The 19671-nt window shown below is 35.0% G+C and overlaps 2 protein-coding genes across 6 annotated transcripts in view; both read left to right on the top strand.

Annotated features, from left to right (window-relative positions):
* The first annotated feature begins 6062 nt into the window (after positions 1–6062).
* Positions 6063–12998, top strand: LOC111695639 (ubiquitin carboxyl-terminal hydrolase 10-A). Its single transcript, XM_023465028.1, has 5 exons — positions 6063–6523; positions 7696–8981; positions 9670–9730; positions 11048–11503; positions 12477–12998. Exons 1-5 carry the CDS (start codon positions 6130–6132, stop codon positions 12623–12625), a joined length of 2346 nt encoding a protein of 781 aa, XP_023320796.1. The 5' UTR covers positions 6063–6129; the 3' UTR covers positions 12626–12998.
* An 82-nt stretch (positions 12999–13080) lies between these two features.
* LOC111695638 (transcription factor CP2-like protein 1) overlaps positions 13081–19671 on the top strand; it is a 22957-nt gene continuing 16366 nt past the window's right edge. For 3 of the 5 annotated variants that reach the window (XR_002763920.1, XR_002763919.1, XR_002763918.1), the window contains exons 1-7: positions 13081–13170; positions 13482–13544; positions 15068–15207; positions 16555–16632; positions 17166–17502; positions 17744–17835; positions 18615–18713. Coding sequence is in view for 2 of the 5 variants with exons in the window: in XM_023465026.1 (XP_023320794.1) it covers positions 15079–15207; positions 16555–16632; positions 17166–17502; positions 17744–17835; positions 18615–18713 (735 nt within the window). In the remaining 3 variants the exon portion in view is untranslated. Of the gene's footprint in view, positions 13171–13481; positions 13545–13608; positions 13693–14148; positions 14260–15067; positions 15208–16554; positions 16633–17165; positions 17503–17743; positions 17836–18614; positions 18714–19671 lie in introns of those variants that run through there. The other 2 variants (XM_023465026.1, XM_023465027.1) reach the window with 2 other exon arrangements.

Here is a 19671-nt window from a genome sequence, read left to right as displayed (position 1 = left end):
GTTTATTCATGATCCAGTGTTCCATTGGTTTGTTCATGATCCAGTGTTCCATTGGTTTATTCATGATCCAGTGTTCCATTGGTTTATTTATGATCCAGTGTTCCATTGGTTTATTCATGATCCAGTGTTCCATTGGTTTGTTCATGATCCAGTGTTCCATTGGTTTATTCATGATCCAGTGTTCCATTGGTTTGTTTATGATCCAGTGTTACGGTTGCGTCTCTTTCCTAATCGTTTACCCACGTACCAAACAGTAGAAAGAAAATAAAAACACTTCACAGTAACTGTATATTAGGAACCGCTGTAAGTTTTCTATTCTTAACATGTAATAATGATAATTGAAAGCTTGTTGACTCAGTATTTAAAGTACCTTGGAAAGCACTTGACATAGTTAATAATTTGATATTTGCTATTTCCTGACTTAAATAATGTATACGTATGTATGAACAAGCTCCATGACATATATTGTCTACAGGGTCTTTCCATAGAAACAGTTTTTTCAATCTTTCCTGATGGGGTAAAAACTTGTTAAATTCGCAAATGCGATTTTTGAGAAAGTTCAAAGTAAACATATATATTCGTTTTGACAAATGGCATGATCTGTAGGCCTCAGAATTATAAGCGTTAATATCCTTTGATATGTATTTTTCTTGCATATGGCAATAGTTGTTAAAAAAAGGAACAAAGGAGGAATACACTGAAGACTGAATAGTGATATAAGCAGAGAGAATTAATTGAAGAATATAAAGGTGTAAAGTAACAAAGTAAACATAGATATACGTAAAAATAAATATATGAACGAGAAGATAAAAGAAATAAAGAAAGAATAAAATTATCGATTTTGTTATTAGTAAATTTAGTAGATACGGTATAGAATACACACACAAGGTAATTAGAAGAGGGGAAAGGACAAAAGAAAGTATAGAGGACGGGGGGGTTGTGTGCCAAAAACTCGGTTTTCTTTGATAAGATAAGATAAATGAGTACATTGAATCCTGTTAAATGTTTGTTATAAACTTTATTTAAAAACATACATTCATTCTCGTCAAATATAAATAATAAATCTATTTAAACGTTAATTTTCTCTAAAAAGTCTAAATTTTTTCCTTACTAAAGGGAGTGTTCGCGAAAAATGAAAGGGGGTATAGGCTTAATGCGATTAAAAGCGCTTTTTTATCGCATTTAGCCTATACCCCCTTTCATTTTTCGCGAACACTCCCTTAACTTAAATAATACAATTCAATACAGTCTACATTTTTCAATGTGACTTTCGTTTAGAAATATGTATTATGCCGACTCACGAATATGGAACTTACAGAACCTTTACTGTAAAGCGTATAAAATTTTAAACATGAATTAGTTGTGATTGTGAAACGATATTCTTCAATAATCTTAGGTCCTATATACAGTCTCATTTTAATTTTGGTAAATTTTTTTTTAATTTCATAGAAAAGAAAAATTTAAAAAATGGAAGATCTTATTAATTCATGAGTTATTAGAGAGATTCAGATATAATATATAATTATGATATAGAGTTTGGCTAAAATATAACTTTTTGAGAGAAAAGGAACTGGGTCTTGTCGCAAATTCTGATTTTCTAATCCCTTTATCTTTACAACCCAATGTTGTAGATTTTATAGATATTTTAAACTTTGAACTCTGTTGAATCAATTGATCTAAGTTTGCAATATCATAGGTTTACACCATTAGGTTGAAAAGATATAGGGATTAGAAAATTGGAGTTTGAGGCGAAGAATCAATATCTTTATGGTAATGTGGTTGTTATTAGAATTACATATTAAAGGCAGAGCATTTCCTTATCACGTCCATTATACTCATCCTCGACCTATCCCATCCATTATACTCATCCTCGACCTATCCCATCCATTCTACTCATCCTCGACCTATCCCATCCATTTTACTCATCCTCGACCTATCCCATCCATTCTACTCATCCTCGACCTATCCCATCCATTCTAATCATCCTCGACCTATCCCATCCATTCTACTCATCCTCGACCTATCCCATCCCATCCATTCTACTCATCCTCGACCTATCCCATCCAATCCATTCTACTCATCCTCGACCTATCCCATCCATTCTACTCATCCTCGACCTATCCCATCCATTCTACTCATCCTCGAACTATCCCATACATTCTACCCATCCTAGTCGTTTTCCCAACCATTCTACTCATCCTCGACCTATCCCATCCATTCTACTCATCCTAGTCTTTTCCCATCCATTCTAATCATCCTCGACCTATCCCATCCATTCTACTCATCCTCGAACTATCCCATACATTCTACCCATCCTAGTCGTTTTCCCAACCATTCTACTCATCCTTGACCTATCCCATTCATTCTACTCATCCTCGACCTGCTATCCCTCCTTATCCCATTATTCCTACTATATCCCTCCTTATCCCATTATTCCTACTATATCCCTCCTTATCCCATTATTCCTATTATTCCTCCCTATCCCCCATTCCTCATATTATCCCTCTTTATCCAACTGTTCCTACTCCCCCCTTATCCCATACTTCCTACTCACCCGACCCTTGTCTCCATTATCGCTAAAGGAGATCCTTCATTCTCCTTATCCCATATCCTACTCATCAAACGGGTCCTTAAAGTACTGAACATATAAAGTCGGAGAAAGGTTATATATAGCATGATTCCATGACCATTATAAATTATAAGATAGGGGTATTCGTTATTAGATTTTATAGTGAAATATGGCTTACGATCATTAAATGTCTAAGAGGGAACTGCGTCAATTGAAAAGAGTGAAAAAAACAGACGAATAATCGGAATTAGAGTTTTTTTTTGAAAAGTCCGTCGCGAGCTCTGCGCATCAGAATATCAGAATGTTCTCTTTGAATGCAAATTCTTTCTAAGAGTTCTGCTCTGAGCTCTCTAGAATTTCCAGTTTCGAAGTAACTAGTATAGATATATTTAGGTGCCTTGCGCAGTAGGGTAAAACCGTTTCACCAATAGGAATCAGTTGTCAAGCAGTTCCCACCAATGAGAATAGAGATACCTCAATTGAACTCGCTAGTAGCTTTACTTGTCCACAGACACAGTACAAGTTATTAAGCTCTGGAAGAAAGAGCTACTAGTGTTAAACCTTTAAATAGGAACCAAAAACCACATACTGTAAACCAAGACAACCTCTTGGCAGGAATTTAAAGCATATGCACGTCCTACAAACTTATTAATTTAAAATCATTTTTTAATGGTTTGCTGTGAATTACAAAATTAAAATTGTCGTGTATGTTGCCTACTTTGACTAATTATTTATTAAAATCTAACAGTGACATGGTATATACAAGTTTTTAATCAGTATTACATACACTACGATATTCTTCTATTCCTCTATCAGAAGAATTTACAGCACAAAAAAGCAGTAAACATTGCTATTACTATTTAGTATTTTTCCTTATAACTTGAATATTCATTTCCTTTCCCCTGGCCTTAGTTACTATTCCGGATCCGTGGATCCACATATATTTTAGGATCCGGATTCAGGAAACCATAATGTTGCAGATCCATGGGATCTGGATCCAGGAAAACATAATGTTGCAGATCCATGTGATCCGGATCCAGGAAACCATAATGTTGCAGATCCATGGGATCCGGATCCAGGAAACCATAATGTTGCAGATCCATGGGATCCGGATCCTGGAAAACATAATGTTGCAGATTCATGGGATCCGGATCCAGAAAACCATAATGTTGCAGATACATGGGATCCGGATCCAGGAAACCATAATGTTGCAGATCCATGGGATCCGGATCCAGGAAAACATAATGTTGCAGAGCCATGGGATCCGGATCCAGGAAACCATAATGTTGCAGATCCATGGGATCCGGATCCAGGAAAACATGTTGCAGATACACGGGACCCGGATCCAGGAAACCATAATGTTGCAGATCCTTGGGATCCGGATCCTAAGCAGTTTACTTTAAAACTATCCACTTTAGCAGGTTTAAAAGTTGAAGAATTGACAAAAATATTTTAACAAATTTTTTATACAATTTATGCAATCTGTTATATAACATAATTATTCTTGTATTGTAAATTGGAAAGATTTAAGATAAAAAAGAAATAAAGTATTCATAAAGCAATAAAATTATGATGTGAATTGCGGGAAATCGATATTTTTCCGAAAAGTCACGTTTTCAACTTTTTTTGTTGAGTTTTTTAATCCAGAGGCCGAATTTAAGAATTTGAGCCGCGGCTTAAATTTAAGTTGCGGCTCAAATATGATTGGTTCCACTTCAAATCGTATTCAATGTTTCCGTATTTAAGTCGGCGCTCGATTGAAACCGGTTTTTAGGGGATTTGAGACGCGGCTCAAATTTATTAAATTCGGACTCATTATAATTATTTCCTAAAATTTTTACCAGTTTCCAGTTTCAAAGAAATAATGTTTAAAACTAGATATTTTTAAGTGGTCATTTGGCAATCTTCATGTCAAGTTATACTTCTTATTTTTATGTTTCATGATGCAAATCATTTTCTGAATTTTTTAAAACATTTTAAACCCATTTTCTTCTTTCAACTCGTGCATATTTCTTTTCATCCTAATTTATTTTTTTCCATTCAACCAACAATTCATGCTTTTTCTTTTTTATTTGTTCGCCTTTCTTTTAACAATCTATTGCATTCCTGTTTACTTTTAATTCATCCTCCTTTCTTTTCCTCTTTTCCTCTTTTCCTCTTTTCCTCTTTTTTAGTCATATTTCTTTCTCAACTTTCTTTTCACAATTATTTCATTTATTTTTTTTCCATTTGTCTAATTTTATTCCTTTCACCTTTCTTTTAATCCTTATTTATATCTACATTTCTCTTTCTTTTCTTTTTGGTAAACGATTCCTTTGTAAAAATACAATATTATTAGTAGTATTAGGGTTAATCTCACGTCAGCTAAAGACTCGGTTTGGAATTTATTTTTTAGAAAAAAAAATAACTTTTGTAACAAAATTAAATTATTACGTTTAAATCAAAATCGGCTTTTGCTCTGAAAGTAATGAAATTGATCTATTGATGTCTTAAGATACTCATTTCATAATTAGAATTTTTTAGGCCCTGCGACCCCCAGGGTTTTTAGGCCCTGCGACCCCCAGGTTTTTAGGCCCTGCGACCCCCAGGTTTTTAGGCCCTGCGACCCCCAGGGTTCCCTAAAAAAGTTTCAGCCAATTTGATCCAGGCGTTTGGCCAGCAATAACAAACAAATGTATACAAGCGAAGAGCTTTATTATAAACAGGGTTACCCACAAAGGATAAGACTGTAAAAACGACTTAAAACTCTTAAAATACTATGTTCCCAAGGTTGAATTAAGTCTTCTGCCTTAAATATAGTCTTTTAATATCCTATTCCGTACATTTGTCTCCGAAAGTCTCATTCTTTGGGTAACCCTGTAAAATAAATTTGTTTGAGGAAAGTGTTTAGTCATGGGGTAGAAGAACTTGGGGTATAATCATTAATCGTAACCAGAAGTTAAGTTTTCGAGAGGGTGCCGGTCGAGGGGGGGGTTGGGGGGAAACAGGATTCAGATTGTCAAGATTGTCGAGGGCCGGGCTCTCTTGTGTCTCAAATGATAAGTTTGAGTCTTGATTCTTGGGCACAGATACCTAGTGTAATTACAAACAGGATTTGAAGAGATATTAGGGAATTCGGAACCAAGTAATAAATATATTAATATCATTCAGTCCCACTCTATCTTGTTTATACAGGCAGTCCAAAAACCACGGATCCGAAACATTTTAGTTATTTGGGCCCTGATCCAAAATGTAGAGATCTAAGTGACAAAATAGAAAAAATAAAAACAAGAAAGATTTTCTCTCAGAGTAGAAATCTAGTGTTTTAGTTAAAATTGTCTTGATCCAGATATTGTAAATCAAGAAAACAAATTTTCCAAATCATACGACTTTGGAAGTGAACAAAATAAATAAGAAAATCTTAAATTAGATATTCTGGATCCTTGAAAACTAATTTTGTTTAATTCTAGGTTTTTATTCAATGTCATTCCTCATTTTAAAAAATGATTAAGAAATTTTCGTTTTGTTTCAGATAAATGATGATAGAACCATGATTTAAATAATGAGGGTTCCAAAACACTATGGAGAATGATAGAATCTGCAAGCTCGAGTTTCTCAACCTCGACGACAATGAAGAGTACGGTTCCCTGTCGGAGTCGGATAGACATGTTCTAATCTCTATCTCCAGGTATGAAGACTCACCTAGAGTCGAACCTGCTGACTCGAGGCCCGTTGAAATCTCCACGAGTCGCGAGGAGTCAGTGGAGATTGAGTTTGGTTGTGCGTCCGAGGTGTTTAATAGCATAAATGCGGGAAAATTTAATCCGTCCCTTCCGGGGTCTGCACTCACAGGTTCGGATGATTTTAGTCAGGGTCTTGGATCCAATCCAGTTGTAGGCGGAGGAGTAGTGCAACAACAACAACAACATATTCACATCAACAACTATACTGCTAACCTCACCTACCATGCACCAGGAATTTGTCAAATCAAACTGTTGAGGATATTCATTTATCTACCATTTCTTTTTTCGGTCATCTACAAGGGCTTTTAGGAAAGAGGATCTAACTCTTTTTTGTCTTAAGGATATTAATATTTAATTTTTCCTTATTTTCAATTTGTCTTCATTTGATAAAATAAAAAAAATTTCAACGATTTGTTATATCCTATCTGCTTAGGTTATCTCCTCATGGGCGTATTCAGGGGGGGGGGCTATGGGACTCAGCCCCCATGGATTCGTAAAATCTTTGCTTTTAGGGAGTATTTGGACCCAAACGGGTGCTGAGCCCCCTAACAAGAAAAAATGTTGAGCCCCTTCAGGACGAATTCCTGAATACGCCCCTGAAACTCCTGTTAAGTTGACAAGTGTAGATTCATTGAATTTCCGAACTAGAACAATAAATTTCCAATTAGGAATTTATACTTAATTCATGTTTCGATGCTTTTAGTTCATTCTTAATCGCTGTTTGAAAATATATATTTCTGCAACAACTACGAAATGTGCGGGAAATTTGCCCAGGGCGAGCATAAAAAGTTGCCAGAGGGCGATGAGACTAATTTAAAAACAATTTTTACCCTTGTTACAATTCTGTAAATCATCTTTTAGACAATTATTTCAGCAGGCAACCCTCGCAATATTCCTTCGAAAAAGTTATTATTCAAATTTTTCTCTAAAAAGTGAAATAAAAACTGAATTAATTTCCTATCCCACTCGAGGGCTTTTTGATATGTAATCTTTTCATTGAAGTTGTTTACAGTGTACACAATACACACACTTTTTAGTGAAAAATATGTATCATTAAAATAGTTTCACTATGGGTATTTAATTTTAAATATGGAACCTGTTTTTTCTGTTAAAGAGTAACTTTTTCCTGTAAATTTTATAATTTATGCTCTGATTTAAGTAAAAAACATATTATTGCATTTAGTTATTATTTTTTCTAGCTTTTAAGTTCGTTCACCCTTTCTAAGCTTATACTATTTGTTACAGACCTTTGTGTTAGTTAACACATGCGTTGGAAAATTCTTATCGTACTTTTCCCCCGACTTCTTATTGTTATTTTAATTATTTTCTTTTATCTGATAAATAGAGTCAAGTGCATAAAATCAATAGCATGATTTAATATTGATTTGACACATGGTGATGTAGGCTCAACTCATTCCAATCTTGGATCTCGTCCTGATTCTCTGGGATCTGGACCCGTTCCGGGGGATCCGGTTCCGTTTGCTAACTACCAGATGAACTACGTGGCTCCGTTCCCTCCGGTATCAACCCTCCCCGTGTTCCCTCTTCCTCCTAGTCATTCGTTCCTGCTTTATCCTCCGTTCCTGTATCCACAGAACCAACCGCAGCCACATGTACCTAGGAAACCAGAACCAGGAAATTCAAGGTTTGGATCTATCCCGGTGGTATCAATTCGGCAATCAAGCTCCGATGAGGAGCAAGAGGAGAAAATCCATCCTGTTAATGGAGTTCCCAACGAAAGAGTCCCGGAGAGAGCCGGAGAAACTATTGGTTGTGATGTTCCGGCGGTTAAAGATGAGATGTGCTCCAGAATCTCGAACCATGATACAGAGGTTGAAATCATATGTCGGGAGATTGAAACCAAGGAAAACACGAAACTTAAGGATGAACATCTGCTTGAAAAGGGTCAGGATCAGGTTCAAGGTTTGCCCAAAAGAGACGAATATTTGTTGAGTCTGGTTCATCAACCCACACCTCCTCCCTTCCCTAGAGTCTCTCAGGGATCAACTGCTTCCAGAAACAGTTCTCAAAACGAATCTCAGGGTTCTTCCAAGCTCTGGTCCTCTCTGTTTTCCGGTAGTGATCCCAGCTCGGAGCGTATTCCTTCAGATAAACCTATGGCTAGAATCCAACCTTTCTCCACTAAACAAGAGATACGGGCCGGAAACCCCGGGGCTCATCAGGTAACCCAAGAGCAGCGAGCTCTAGGAGAATACTTGAACCAATATCAACTAAACCATGTTGCTCCCTCTATCCTACCCAGGGGGTTGATAAACCGATCCAACTGGTGTTTTGTCAACGCAATATTACAAGCTTTAATAGCTTGTCCTCCCTTCTTTAACCTCATCAAGGAAGTACAAAAACTACTTGGATCCGCTCCCGTCCTGTTAAAATCCATCACGCCCATGCTGGACTCATTGGTTGAGGTTGTCCGAGAGTTTGGTCCTTTACAGGAGGACTTCAGGAACCAAAAGAGAGATAAATCCCGGAGCAGAGAAGATCTTCCTGTTGGGAACCCTTTTGAGCCCAGCTCCGTGTACAAGGTTCTACTGGAGTCAGAATCCTTCAAGGTGAAAGAAGGAAGGCAGGAGGATGCGGAGGAGTTCTTGAGCTGTCTACTGAACATGCTGGAGGAGGAGATGAGAACCTTGATCAATTTCACACATTCTCAATTGACTGAGAATATTCAGGTCAGTAACTTATTTACTAAATTGTAATTAAACTGTAGTTTCTTAGGCTGTACCGGACTAAACTGTACTGTGAAGTACTTAACCGTACTGTTTTGTATTGTACCTTACTGAACTGTAATGTATTGCACATTCGTGTACTGTACTGTACTATATTGTTCTGAATGGTACTGTTCTGTACTGTACTGTTTTGTGCTGTTCTGTACTGTACTGTTCTGTACTGTACTGTTTTGTATTGTTCTGTATTGTACTGTAATGTTCTGTGTTGTACTATACTGTACTGTATTGTACTGTACTGTCCTGCTTTTTACTGTACGAAAATATAAGTTCATCGAATAAATTTTGAATATAATCTACACATGAAAGTATTCGCGCCTGTTTTCATGTTATTCAACCTCAATATCTAGAGGATTACATCATTATCCCTGGCGTGTTTTCAAGAGATTATTGAATTCTTATTTTCTCTTCGTTAGAGTAAAAATTAGTACTGTGGTTAGGAGGGGTTGGGGATGAGGACCGTGTGAGGAGTAAAGAGATAAGGGGGGGGGGGGTTATAAAATAATTTCTAAAATCGAAAAATATCTCTAAAAAGGTTTTCAGAATTATTCCCATTGAAAGGTTTACACTTAATGAATTCGTGATAATCGTTTTTCATCTTTTTATATCAAACTAATTATTTATTCTGCATCAGGTTGAAGGACTAGAGGAGATAAAGGAACCTGTGGTAACACCAATTCAAAATATGGCTTCAGGTTCGCTGTTACATCTATTTAAATTAAGTGAAACTCATTAATAAATTTAATTAACGATTCTTTGCACATTGAGTAAAATCTAATTTATCATCTAAAAATTGGATGCGACCATTATTTTGAAAGTTCATAATTGCGTGAAAAAATTTGCCTATATTTGCTTTTATTTCCGCGACTGTTTCTCTGATATAGGTTTTAAAATATTGATGAAACCTTAATTGGTGCATTTAATATTTGAAGGTTCACATAAAACCTAGTCATATTTTGAGAATTTACAGTTATCAAAGATGGGAATTTATGATTGGAAGGAATTAGTTAAGCTCGTTCTGTCCTTTTTTTCAAACCGATTTATTATTGAGAATTGGTTAATGTCCTCGTGGCGTGGAGTGAACTAGTTAAACTCATTGTGTCCCTAATTCCCAGCAAGAAAACTGTACAAGGAACACGGATTTCATTGTTTTTTATAAAAGGTCGGCACACTTTATACAAGAAACACAAACAAACTAAATAATGCTCAAAACAAGATTTACATTAACCTGAAAGAAACGGTAGCACACTTTTTATGCAAATAAAGATTATTATTATTATTATTATTCTAACAGAATTCATAGTTTGAAATATCTAAGGTCTTGGGTCTCAAAGATAAAAGCATTACAAAATCAAAGACTCAATTCCTTTACAGAGATAAAAGATATTTAAACTATTTTGAGTTTTCGTTGGTAATTGTTTTTAACTAAAATATTACCATTATTTTTCCATCGAATAAATCCGACGTGGATTATAGACGATAAAAAGGTCGTCATTTTATTTCCTATTTTCTGGACATCCTGTTATTTAAGATAACTCGACGCAAACCGTTCATTTTTCTTTATTAAAGTATGATCTCTGCTGCTTTTGTTTTTTAATTTTCAGTGTTCGTTGAATACATTTTGTATTTATGTAAATACAATATACATACAATACATATATTACAGGATAACCTGACTTATCCGTATACAATATATTCATACTACACTACAGTGTATGTAGTGTGTAGAAGGCATTATGTAAATCAGTTCTTATGATCCGGATCCGTTGAATGGGCAAAATATCAACAAAAACTTTAGAAGAAGAAATTTTTTGTCTCAAACCCCAAATCTGAACTGTTATGAAAAATATGCGAAAAAAAAGAAAAATAATTTGAAAATTCTTCAATTGTTCAAAAATCAGTAAATTGTTAAGAAATGTTCATGACCTGGATCCGGATCCGGATCAAAATGAAATGGATCCTAAGGACTGAATATTAGGTTTTTTTGTTATGAAGGTAATGTATTTTTTCAGGTTTGATCCGAAGCATTGTTAGAATAAAGAGCGGAGACTCATCCTTCAATCTCCAGCCGTTCTTCACCCTCCAGCTAGATATTCAGAACCCTGGTGTGAACAGTGTTCAGGACGCACTTTGTCTCAACTTCGCATCGGAGAAAATAGACGGATACGTTTGTCCTAAATCTGGGAAAGTGACAGAAGCGTCTCGAACCATGAGCTTGGAGGATCTGCCTCCGATTCTTATCCTCCATCTCAAGAGGATGGTTTACGATGGTTCTACTGGAGGATGTCAGAAGGTTATGAAAGAAATATCCTTCCCTGTTGACCTCGAGATAAGCCGAGATATTATGTCTCCGAACACGAGGACAAAATTTGGATCTCGACAGAAGCAGTACAAGTTGTTCGCTGTTGTTTATCATAACGGTCTCGAGGCTACTAAAGGACATTATCTTACCGATGTCTATCATACAGGTATACAATACATCTTTATATATAGTTGTCTGTTTGTCTGTCTGTTTGTATCCTAAAACGTCAAAACGACTGAACCGATCGGGCCCAATTTATGTGTGGGATCTTACGTGAAGGTTTATAGATAATCAGAATTACAAAAATTTGTCTCCAAAACTTTTTGAGTTTTATAAAATTTTGAAAATCTTCGAAAAAATTGTAAATCCGCAACATTTTTTGTTGTTGTTTTATCGAAGAGAAAATCCTGATAGATTGAGCAACAATTATAAGATTAAATAGAAGATGAACGCCTAGAATTAATACGAATAAACAAATTAACTTAATATAATTAACTGCAAATTAACAAACACATGATATTTATCTACAAACAAGATTACAAAGAACAAAAATACTAAAATAAGGGAATAGGAATAAAGGGAAAGGAAATGGCGCTGGTCTAGCATGAGAAAGCCAGTCGCACTGCTTTGCAGACCAGTACTTTAAACTAACACACACTCTTTTGGTACAGACACACAACATGATTACAGTCAAGGAAATTGCAGAACAATGTTGTCAATTATAATTAAACTTGAATAACGACTATATTTGTTGTAAACTATAATCAAGTTATATTCTTTGCATGAACATTTGGCTTATAGTGTTGACTTAAATATATAAATAATATACTACATGTATAATAAACTTATTTCTAAGTTAACAATTAACAATAAACATATGTACTCTCCTAGACTGTACAAATACCGAGATTCGTATGTACTCTATAGACCTACAGTACACACCTTTGGTACTTTAAACTAACACACACTCTTTTGGTATAGACACGCACACATGACGTTTCCGCCCCCTGACTAAAATACTGAAATGGATAAAGTCATTTTAAGAAAATATGGAAGAAAAACAGTTTTTCGTGAAAAAAGAAAAATATTGTAAAACCCTGAATCGATAATATTATTATTATTCTTATATTTTTGTTCAGGATACTCCTGCTGGCTCCACTGTGACGACGGTAATGTTGTTCCAAGTTGTGAGCTGAACGTGGTGACTTCAACACCCGGCTCCGCTCCATATATTCTCTTCTACCGTCGATCCGATACCCTCGTCGGTGGAGAGAAAACTAGAAAGTGAAATACTACTGGTGCTTGTTATCATTGTTTAGATGTATTTGATCTTATAAAACGGTTAATACTGGTGAATATGAGTGAATAAGTGAATCCTAGTCTGCTTGAAGCAAACATAAGATGTCTTAACATTTTTCTCTACTAAATGTCTCATTCAAGACCTGAGAAACATGCTTTTTGTTACTTGCATCAATTGTTATATAACATATTTAGATTACATGATTTCTAGTGCAGCTACCAAAAATCAAGTATTAATATTAATTCTCTTAGATAACCCTGCGATACAAAATTTGTTCTCAAATTATTATTTCCTTTTTCTCATGCTGATTTTCCTTAAATTTTTGTACAAAAAAATATTTTTCAATATTTGGGACAAAATGTTTAATAAATATGTGATAATTAAATGCCAAATTTATCTTTAAAATTTGTTAAAAGTCCATAAATTTTTCTGTTTATTGAATTGTTAAGACCATCCCAATTCTCAATTGTTTAATTTGGTTCCAGAATAATGAGTTGAGTTTTCTGATTCACCATCCAGTCTTAGGCTCCCAGGTTCGGATACTAATTTTTTTCCTTCTGATATTAGAAATATTAGTAAAAATCACAGTTATGACTTCGTATTGCTAAGGTGGGGAAAATTAATGAACCTTTATGATGAAAATTATCAAAAAGTAGTGCTTATTATTTTCATCAACCCTTCCTTATCTCAATAAGTTGCTAAGATAAGGTTTAAGAACTGCAGGTTTCAGTCTGTAATTTTGTTAAATGTCCTATATTTTCAAGTTGCTGGTTTCAGCATTTTAAAACTCACATGTTTATACCAAAAAAGATATATTTTGATATACTTAGAATATGTACTTTAGATTGGTGATCCCGCATCTTTTTGTTGGGTCATCGTTCTACCAGTTTCAATCCATCTTCTCCAGGTACTTGCCTAGTCTTCAGACTCGTTCAGTTTCAATCTTATCTTCTCCAGGTACTTGTTTAGTCTTCAGACCCGGTCAGTTTCAATCCATCTTCTCCAGGTACTTGTCTAGTCTTCAGACCCGGTCAGTTTCAATCCATCTTCTCCAGGTACTTGTTTAGTCTTCAGACCCGTTCAGTTTCAATCTATCTTCTCTAGGTACTTGTTTAGTCTTCAGACCCGGTCAGTTTCAATCTATCTTCTCCAGGTACTTGTTTAATCTTCAGACCCGGTCAGTTTCAATCTATCTTTTCCAGGTACTTGTCTAGTATTCAGACCCGTTCAGTTCATTAAAACTTTCATCCCAGAAGATTTACATCAAGGGTTCAATTTTCAACTCCAGGTACCTTTCAGTCGTTATCTCGTCTCAGTTTTACTCCTTCTTACTAGATACATTTCAGACTCAATCTTGGTTCAGTTAATAGCTCCAGCTACAGTTCAAACTAAGACTTGGGTCAGTCAAAAGTGCTCAAGGTTTGTCCTCCAATCTAGGTTCAGTTAATTTTCTCCATGTACTTCTAAACTCAACCTTGGTTCAGTTAATTTTCTCTAGGTACTTTTTAATCTCAACTTTGGTTCAGTTAATTTTTTCCAGATATCTTCTTACTCAATTTTTGTTCAGTTAATCAACTCCAGGTATCTTTCACACTCAATCTTGGTTCAGTTAATCGCTCCAGGTACTTTTCTTGGTACAGTTTTTCTGCTTCAGGTACTTTTCAATCCCGTAGAGTGTATCTGCCTGCTGGATTTGAGCTTCATCCCTTTTCTGTAAATTTTTCTACGGTTTATATTTTTCTACATGATAAGGCATGAACAGAATTTTATTTTGCGTTAGGTTGGGCCCCCAGCTTTGCCTGGAATCATAAGTTTACGCTAGGAAAATCAACCAACCCAACTTAGAACTTTTAAACCAAGCCGAATTTTCTATCTAAGTTTTGATTTCTAAGAAGCATTTATCAAATTACAAGTTTACCAGTAAGCAAAGAAAATCCTTAAATTGATGGTTTGTTTTTGTTTCCATGTTTATGTGATTCAATGCTGTTTTAAAAATATTGGTAGAAATCCAATATTGAAAGCTAAAGTTGTCTTCATTGTATTGATATCTACGACGATGACTGTAGGTCCTGGTTATGCTCGGACAATGGACATCCAAGCTAACGAGGCTTATTACTTCATGTTATACTGGGTGTTCCACATTATATTGGATCGGTTATGGCTCTAAATTACGATTTTCGGGACTAATCAGAAAATTTTAAAAGAATAAATCATTCTGCTTGCAGAAAATACGAGGTTTTTTGGGTATTATGTGTGTATTTTGGCGTTAAAGCTTGGAGATAATCCAATATGATTTGGGACGCTCTGTTTATAGATTAATCTTGGTATATATTTTTCACTACAGATAATTTTTTACGAGCCGGATGCAGGGATTCGGGGAAACCATAGTAAGCCGTGTCCCTAGGTTGATTTTTACGTTTTTAAATTAAGGTTTGACTGCTATGTCCAAACTGTGCTCCAGGAAAGAATATTCTATATCTACTGTAAAGAGAAGAAACAGTTTTGGTTCTGAACCTGAGAAAGATCGGTCAGTCTACCGAACCTACCTGGATGAGTCAGCTAGTGACCCGGTGAGTAATTGAAGGAAAACACTCGCCCCAAATTTTCTCATCTTTTCATCAGCTTCATGTATTCGACCTAAAGTCATAATCAGAAAGACCCGGAATTAATTTACAATTAATCAGACGACTTTACAATCTAATTTTACAAATATGATTTCAATGTAATTTTACGAATATGATTAATGAAACGATAATAACAAAATATCCCTAGTCCTGTCAATTCTAAAATATGGTCTGCCTTGTTTGTGTGTTTAAAATTACCTGAGATATATATGTAAAGTCGTTTGATGAACTGTCAATTAAATCCGGGTTATTCTGGTTCTTTCAAACTAAGAATACTGACAGTTCCAAATCAAATAATAAACGGAGAAAGAAACTAACCATGATATTGCCCTTAAAGGGACTGTACGCGGTAATTTAAGTGATCCTCAATGCAACGATGGCAATGCCTGATTTACAACGGTACGCTTGAAAGCTTTGTCTGATGATGTACAAACTATATATCCATGTTTTGCTTATTTATTTTCACTAGCGTATTTCTTGCTTATAAGACACACAAAAAAATTAACTGAATTAACACTATTTTAGTTAGGTAAAAGACGTCACCTTCCGTAACTCAGATGAAATTAAGGTTTCAAGGGTACAGTTGTAAATTGGGTATAGCTGTCCTTGCATTAGGGGTCACTTGAAATTACGGTGTTCACATTACCAAGGGTTGGTGTCTACCAGTAAGGATATCTGTAATAATAATAATGACAATGGTCTAAAATTTTTTCTTTTTCTATCGTTTGACTAATGTTTGGGCAGTTTCTCACTGGGCTCTACTGTAGAAATCCAACAGACGTTTTTAAAAATTGTCTTGGCTTCAAGACTCCTTTAGACATTTAGATACCATTTCTTTTTCCATTTTCAGTTATTATAAGGGATTTTTATTAGTTTTTATTGAACAAAAATTTATAATTTAGAAGATAAAAAGTAATTAAATTGTTCGTAATTTTTCTTCAAATAAAGTTTTTATAAGTTTAAATTTTTTCGACTGAATTGAGATCCTGAAAGGAGGAAAATGAACCTTTAATTAATCCACCTCTTAACCAATCAACCAATAAGACTAGGGACACCCTAGGACCAAATCAAAATCTTGTCATGATTGATCAGAGATTTAAATAAGGATTTATAAATGGATCTATTAAGTCAGTAATGGCATTCTGCCTATAAGTATTGGTTAGTTATTTGAAAACAATATTCATTAAAAAACGTCTTATGTAACATTAAAATGATTTGTTGCGATTCATAATTCGATAGAGCATGCGGGAAATTTTTTCAAAAAAAAAAAAAAATTATTGTCTAATAATTCAGGATTTTCTCAACGTGTGGTTGCAAATGCATGTAACAGGAGGAACTAATGGAACACCTGGAGATGGTAATTTGTCTCAGGTGAAGGATTATTCTAGATAAATCTAGTTATAACTTACTTTTTCTACTTCTGACCTACTTAAAGGATGTGACGTAATTTCAAGTGACGCTCCGATTCTCAACAGTACTCTTTTGCATGATCAAAAATTATAGTTATTCTGAGTCCGAATTTAAAGAATTTGAGCCGCGTCTCAAATCGCCAAAAACCGGTTCTAATCGAGTGCCGGCTTAAATCTTGAAACATTGAAAACAATTTTAAGCGGAACCAAACGGATTTGAGTCACGTCTCAAATTTAAGCCGCGGCTCAAATTCTTTAAATTCGGCCTCAGATTTTAAATTTTAGAAATTTGTATCTTTAAAACAGAAAAACAACGAATTTTTCTTCGTGTTAATCTTTTGCGAATTGGACATGTAACGTTTTTAAATTGAGGGTTGCTGAAATTACCCGACAGTAATTTAAAGGGGGGGGGGGGCGAATAGAAAAAAAAAATTGTTTTTTAATCCAAAACTTGGGTACTCGTTTTCCCCCAATTTCCATTAATTTATATTCCAGAGAACACAATCACCGGGAGTAAGCGGATTGGTGGTGAGTAGGAAACGTAAAGCTTGGGAACCCCTTTCAGTCGGAAACAAATACGTTGGCCTGGATCGAACACCGGTCTCTAAAGGATCTGATGACGAGGAGAGAACGACGGGACTACAGACTCCGCACTGTAGTAGGACAGGGTTTGAGGACGGAGACGTGAGTGGAGGAGAGTTGTCTGGTAACTCGGAGAGTGGAGTATCTGCATCTAAATCCAATATTCTATCTCCAATGAATCCTAATCTACTGAACGTTGAGGATATTGACGCGGATAATCTAGCTGCAGATTTTGACGAATCTTTTACAGGTATAAAACGATCATCTGAGTGCAAGAGATGGTTTACATTTTTAATGTTTTTTTATATTTGTTTTTATTCTGACAAACTTGAGATTGTTTAATAAAGTGAATAAGTTGTAAGGTCTGAAACGCTTTTTGAATTTCGTATTTTCTCTTATAATCAATTTACCACTCACATGAAATAGTACGTTGTTCTTTGAATAATGTTATGTTGTGCATTATTGGATGATAATAATTTATATTTGTTCAGGTTTAGGGGTAGATATAAATACAACCAACTATTCCATGTCTGAAGCTATGCTCAGTATTAATAATATAGCACTATCCAACCATCTCAAACAGGTAGTACACATTTTACACATTTATACCAATAATGTTTAAAAATCTAAAAATATTTTGTCAAACATATATCTATTTAGAGCAATAATGTAAGTTTCTGAAATGACACCAATTGCTTTTTTACTCCGCTAAACCTAACATGGACTTAATAATAATACTGTACTTTCCTGCTTTTTACTGTACGAAAATATAAGTTNTTATCCACAAAAAAATTTCTTTCGAATTTAGCTAAAAATCATTTCATATTTTTTTTATATCACAATTTACTATGTAGTTTGGACCTGCCTAACCAGAGTAGGTTGTTTTAATTGGTTGGCCCACTATAAACGAATGAGAATTGTAAATAGATAAATACATGGGTGTACACTGTACATTGTATATTTTAAATATAATAATGATGAAAAATCAGGAAAATTTGAACCTTGCGACAACAGAAACCCCAGTTTGGTAACCACAACAAAAACATATAATTGGAAAACTGTCCAATGATTAAAGAAAACCCCATCAAATCGGCAGAATCCTAGATTTCTACTGACGTTGATGTTTAATTATTTATTTTCTGAAATCTTTTGAATTTGGGAGCTTTCCTTTTTGAACTATCAGCTTAAACATCATCCATAAACCCCACCCCCAGGCCCCCTCAGAATTCCACGTGTTACAATGAAGTTTTTGAATCCATTCAGATTCAGATTTAAGACATTAATGGTATCTCAGAGTTTGAAAATTTTCGGAAAAACATATTAATCGAGTTTGATCTGAGAAGAATGATGTAAATGTATCAGGAAGGAGGAAGATCGTCTAAGTCTGAATCGAATTACATTTTCGCAAACTATGGAGCTCTAGATCTTTCTAACGATGATGCTCAAAACCCAGATAACGAGGTCAGGATTCCAATTCATCCCTAGTCAAATACTCATTTTTCATCCTCATTCCTCAACCGTACTCACTTCTCATTCAATTTTTAACTTTACTCATTACTCATCCTCTTCTTTTCTATCGTAATCATTTCTCATCCTCTCTTCTCCATACTTATTTCTCATCCACTTCTCTTCTATCATACTTATTTCTCATCGTCTTCTCTTCTACCATACTCATTTCTAATACTCTTCTCTGTTAATCTTACTCATTACTCATCCTCTTCTTTTCTACCATACTCATTTTTCATCCTCTTCTCTTTTACCATACTCATTTCTCATCCTCTTCTCTTTACCATACTCATTTCTCATCCTCTTCTCTTGAACCATAGAAATTTCTCATCCTCTTTTCTTCTACCATACTTATTTCTCATCCTCTTCTCTTCTATCATACTTATTTCTCATCCTTTTCTCTTCTACCATACTCACTTCTCATTATCTACTCCGTTAACCTTACTCATTATTCATCCTCTTCTTTTCTATCATACTCATTTCTCATCCTCTTCTCTTTTACCATACTCATTTCTCATTCTCTTCTCTTCAACCATACTCATTTCTCATCCTCTCTTCTACTTATCTCATTTCTCATCCTCTTCTCTTCTATCATACAATTTTTTCAGTCTCTTCTCTTAAACCATACTCATTTCTCATCCTCCCTCTTCTATCATACTAATTTTTCATTCTCTTCTCTTGAACTATAATCATTTCTTATCCGCTTCTCTTGAACCATCCTCCTCTCTTCTTCTAATCTAAGTTCATATCCTCTTCTCTTCAACCTTACTCATTCCTCATCCTCTCTCTTCTGATAATCTCATTTCTCATCCTCTTCTCTTCTATCATACTCATTTCTCATCCTCTTCTCTTCAATCATACTCATTTCTCATCCTCTCTCTTCTTCTAATCTCATTTCTCATCCTCTTCTCTT

Source organism: Eurytemora carolleeae, unplaced genomic scaffold (assembly GCF_000591075.1).
Source record: "Eurytemora carolleeae unplaced genomic scaffold, Eaff_2.0 scaffold224, whole genome shotgun sequence".
In the NCBI taxonomy this organism is placed as follows: Eukaryota; Metazoa; Arthropoda; class Copepoda; order Calanoida; family Temoridae; genus Eurytemora; species Eurytemora carolleeae.
This window is presented reverse-complemented; position numbering and strand designations above follow the sequence as displayed.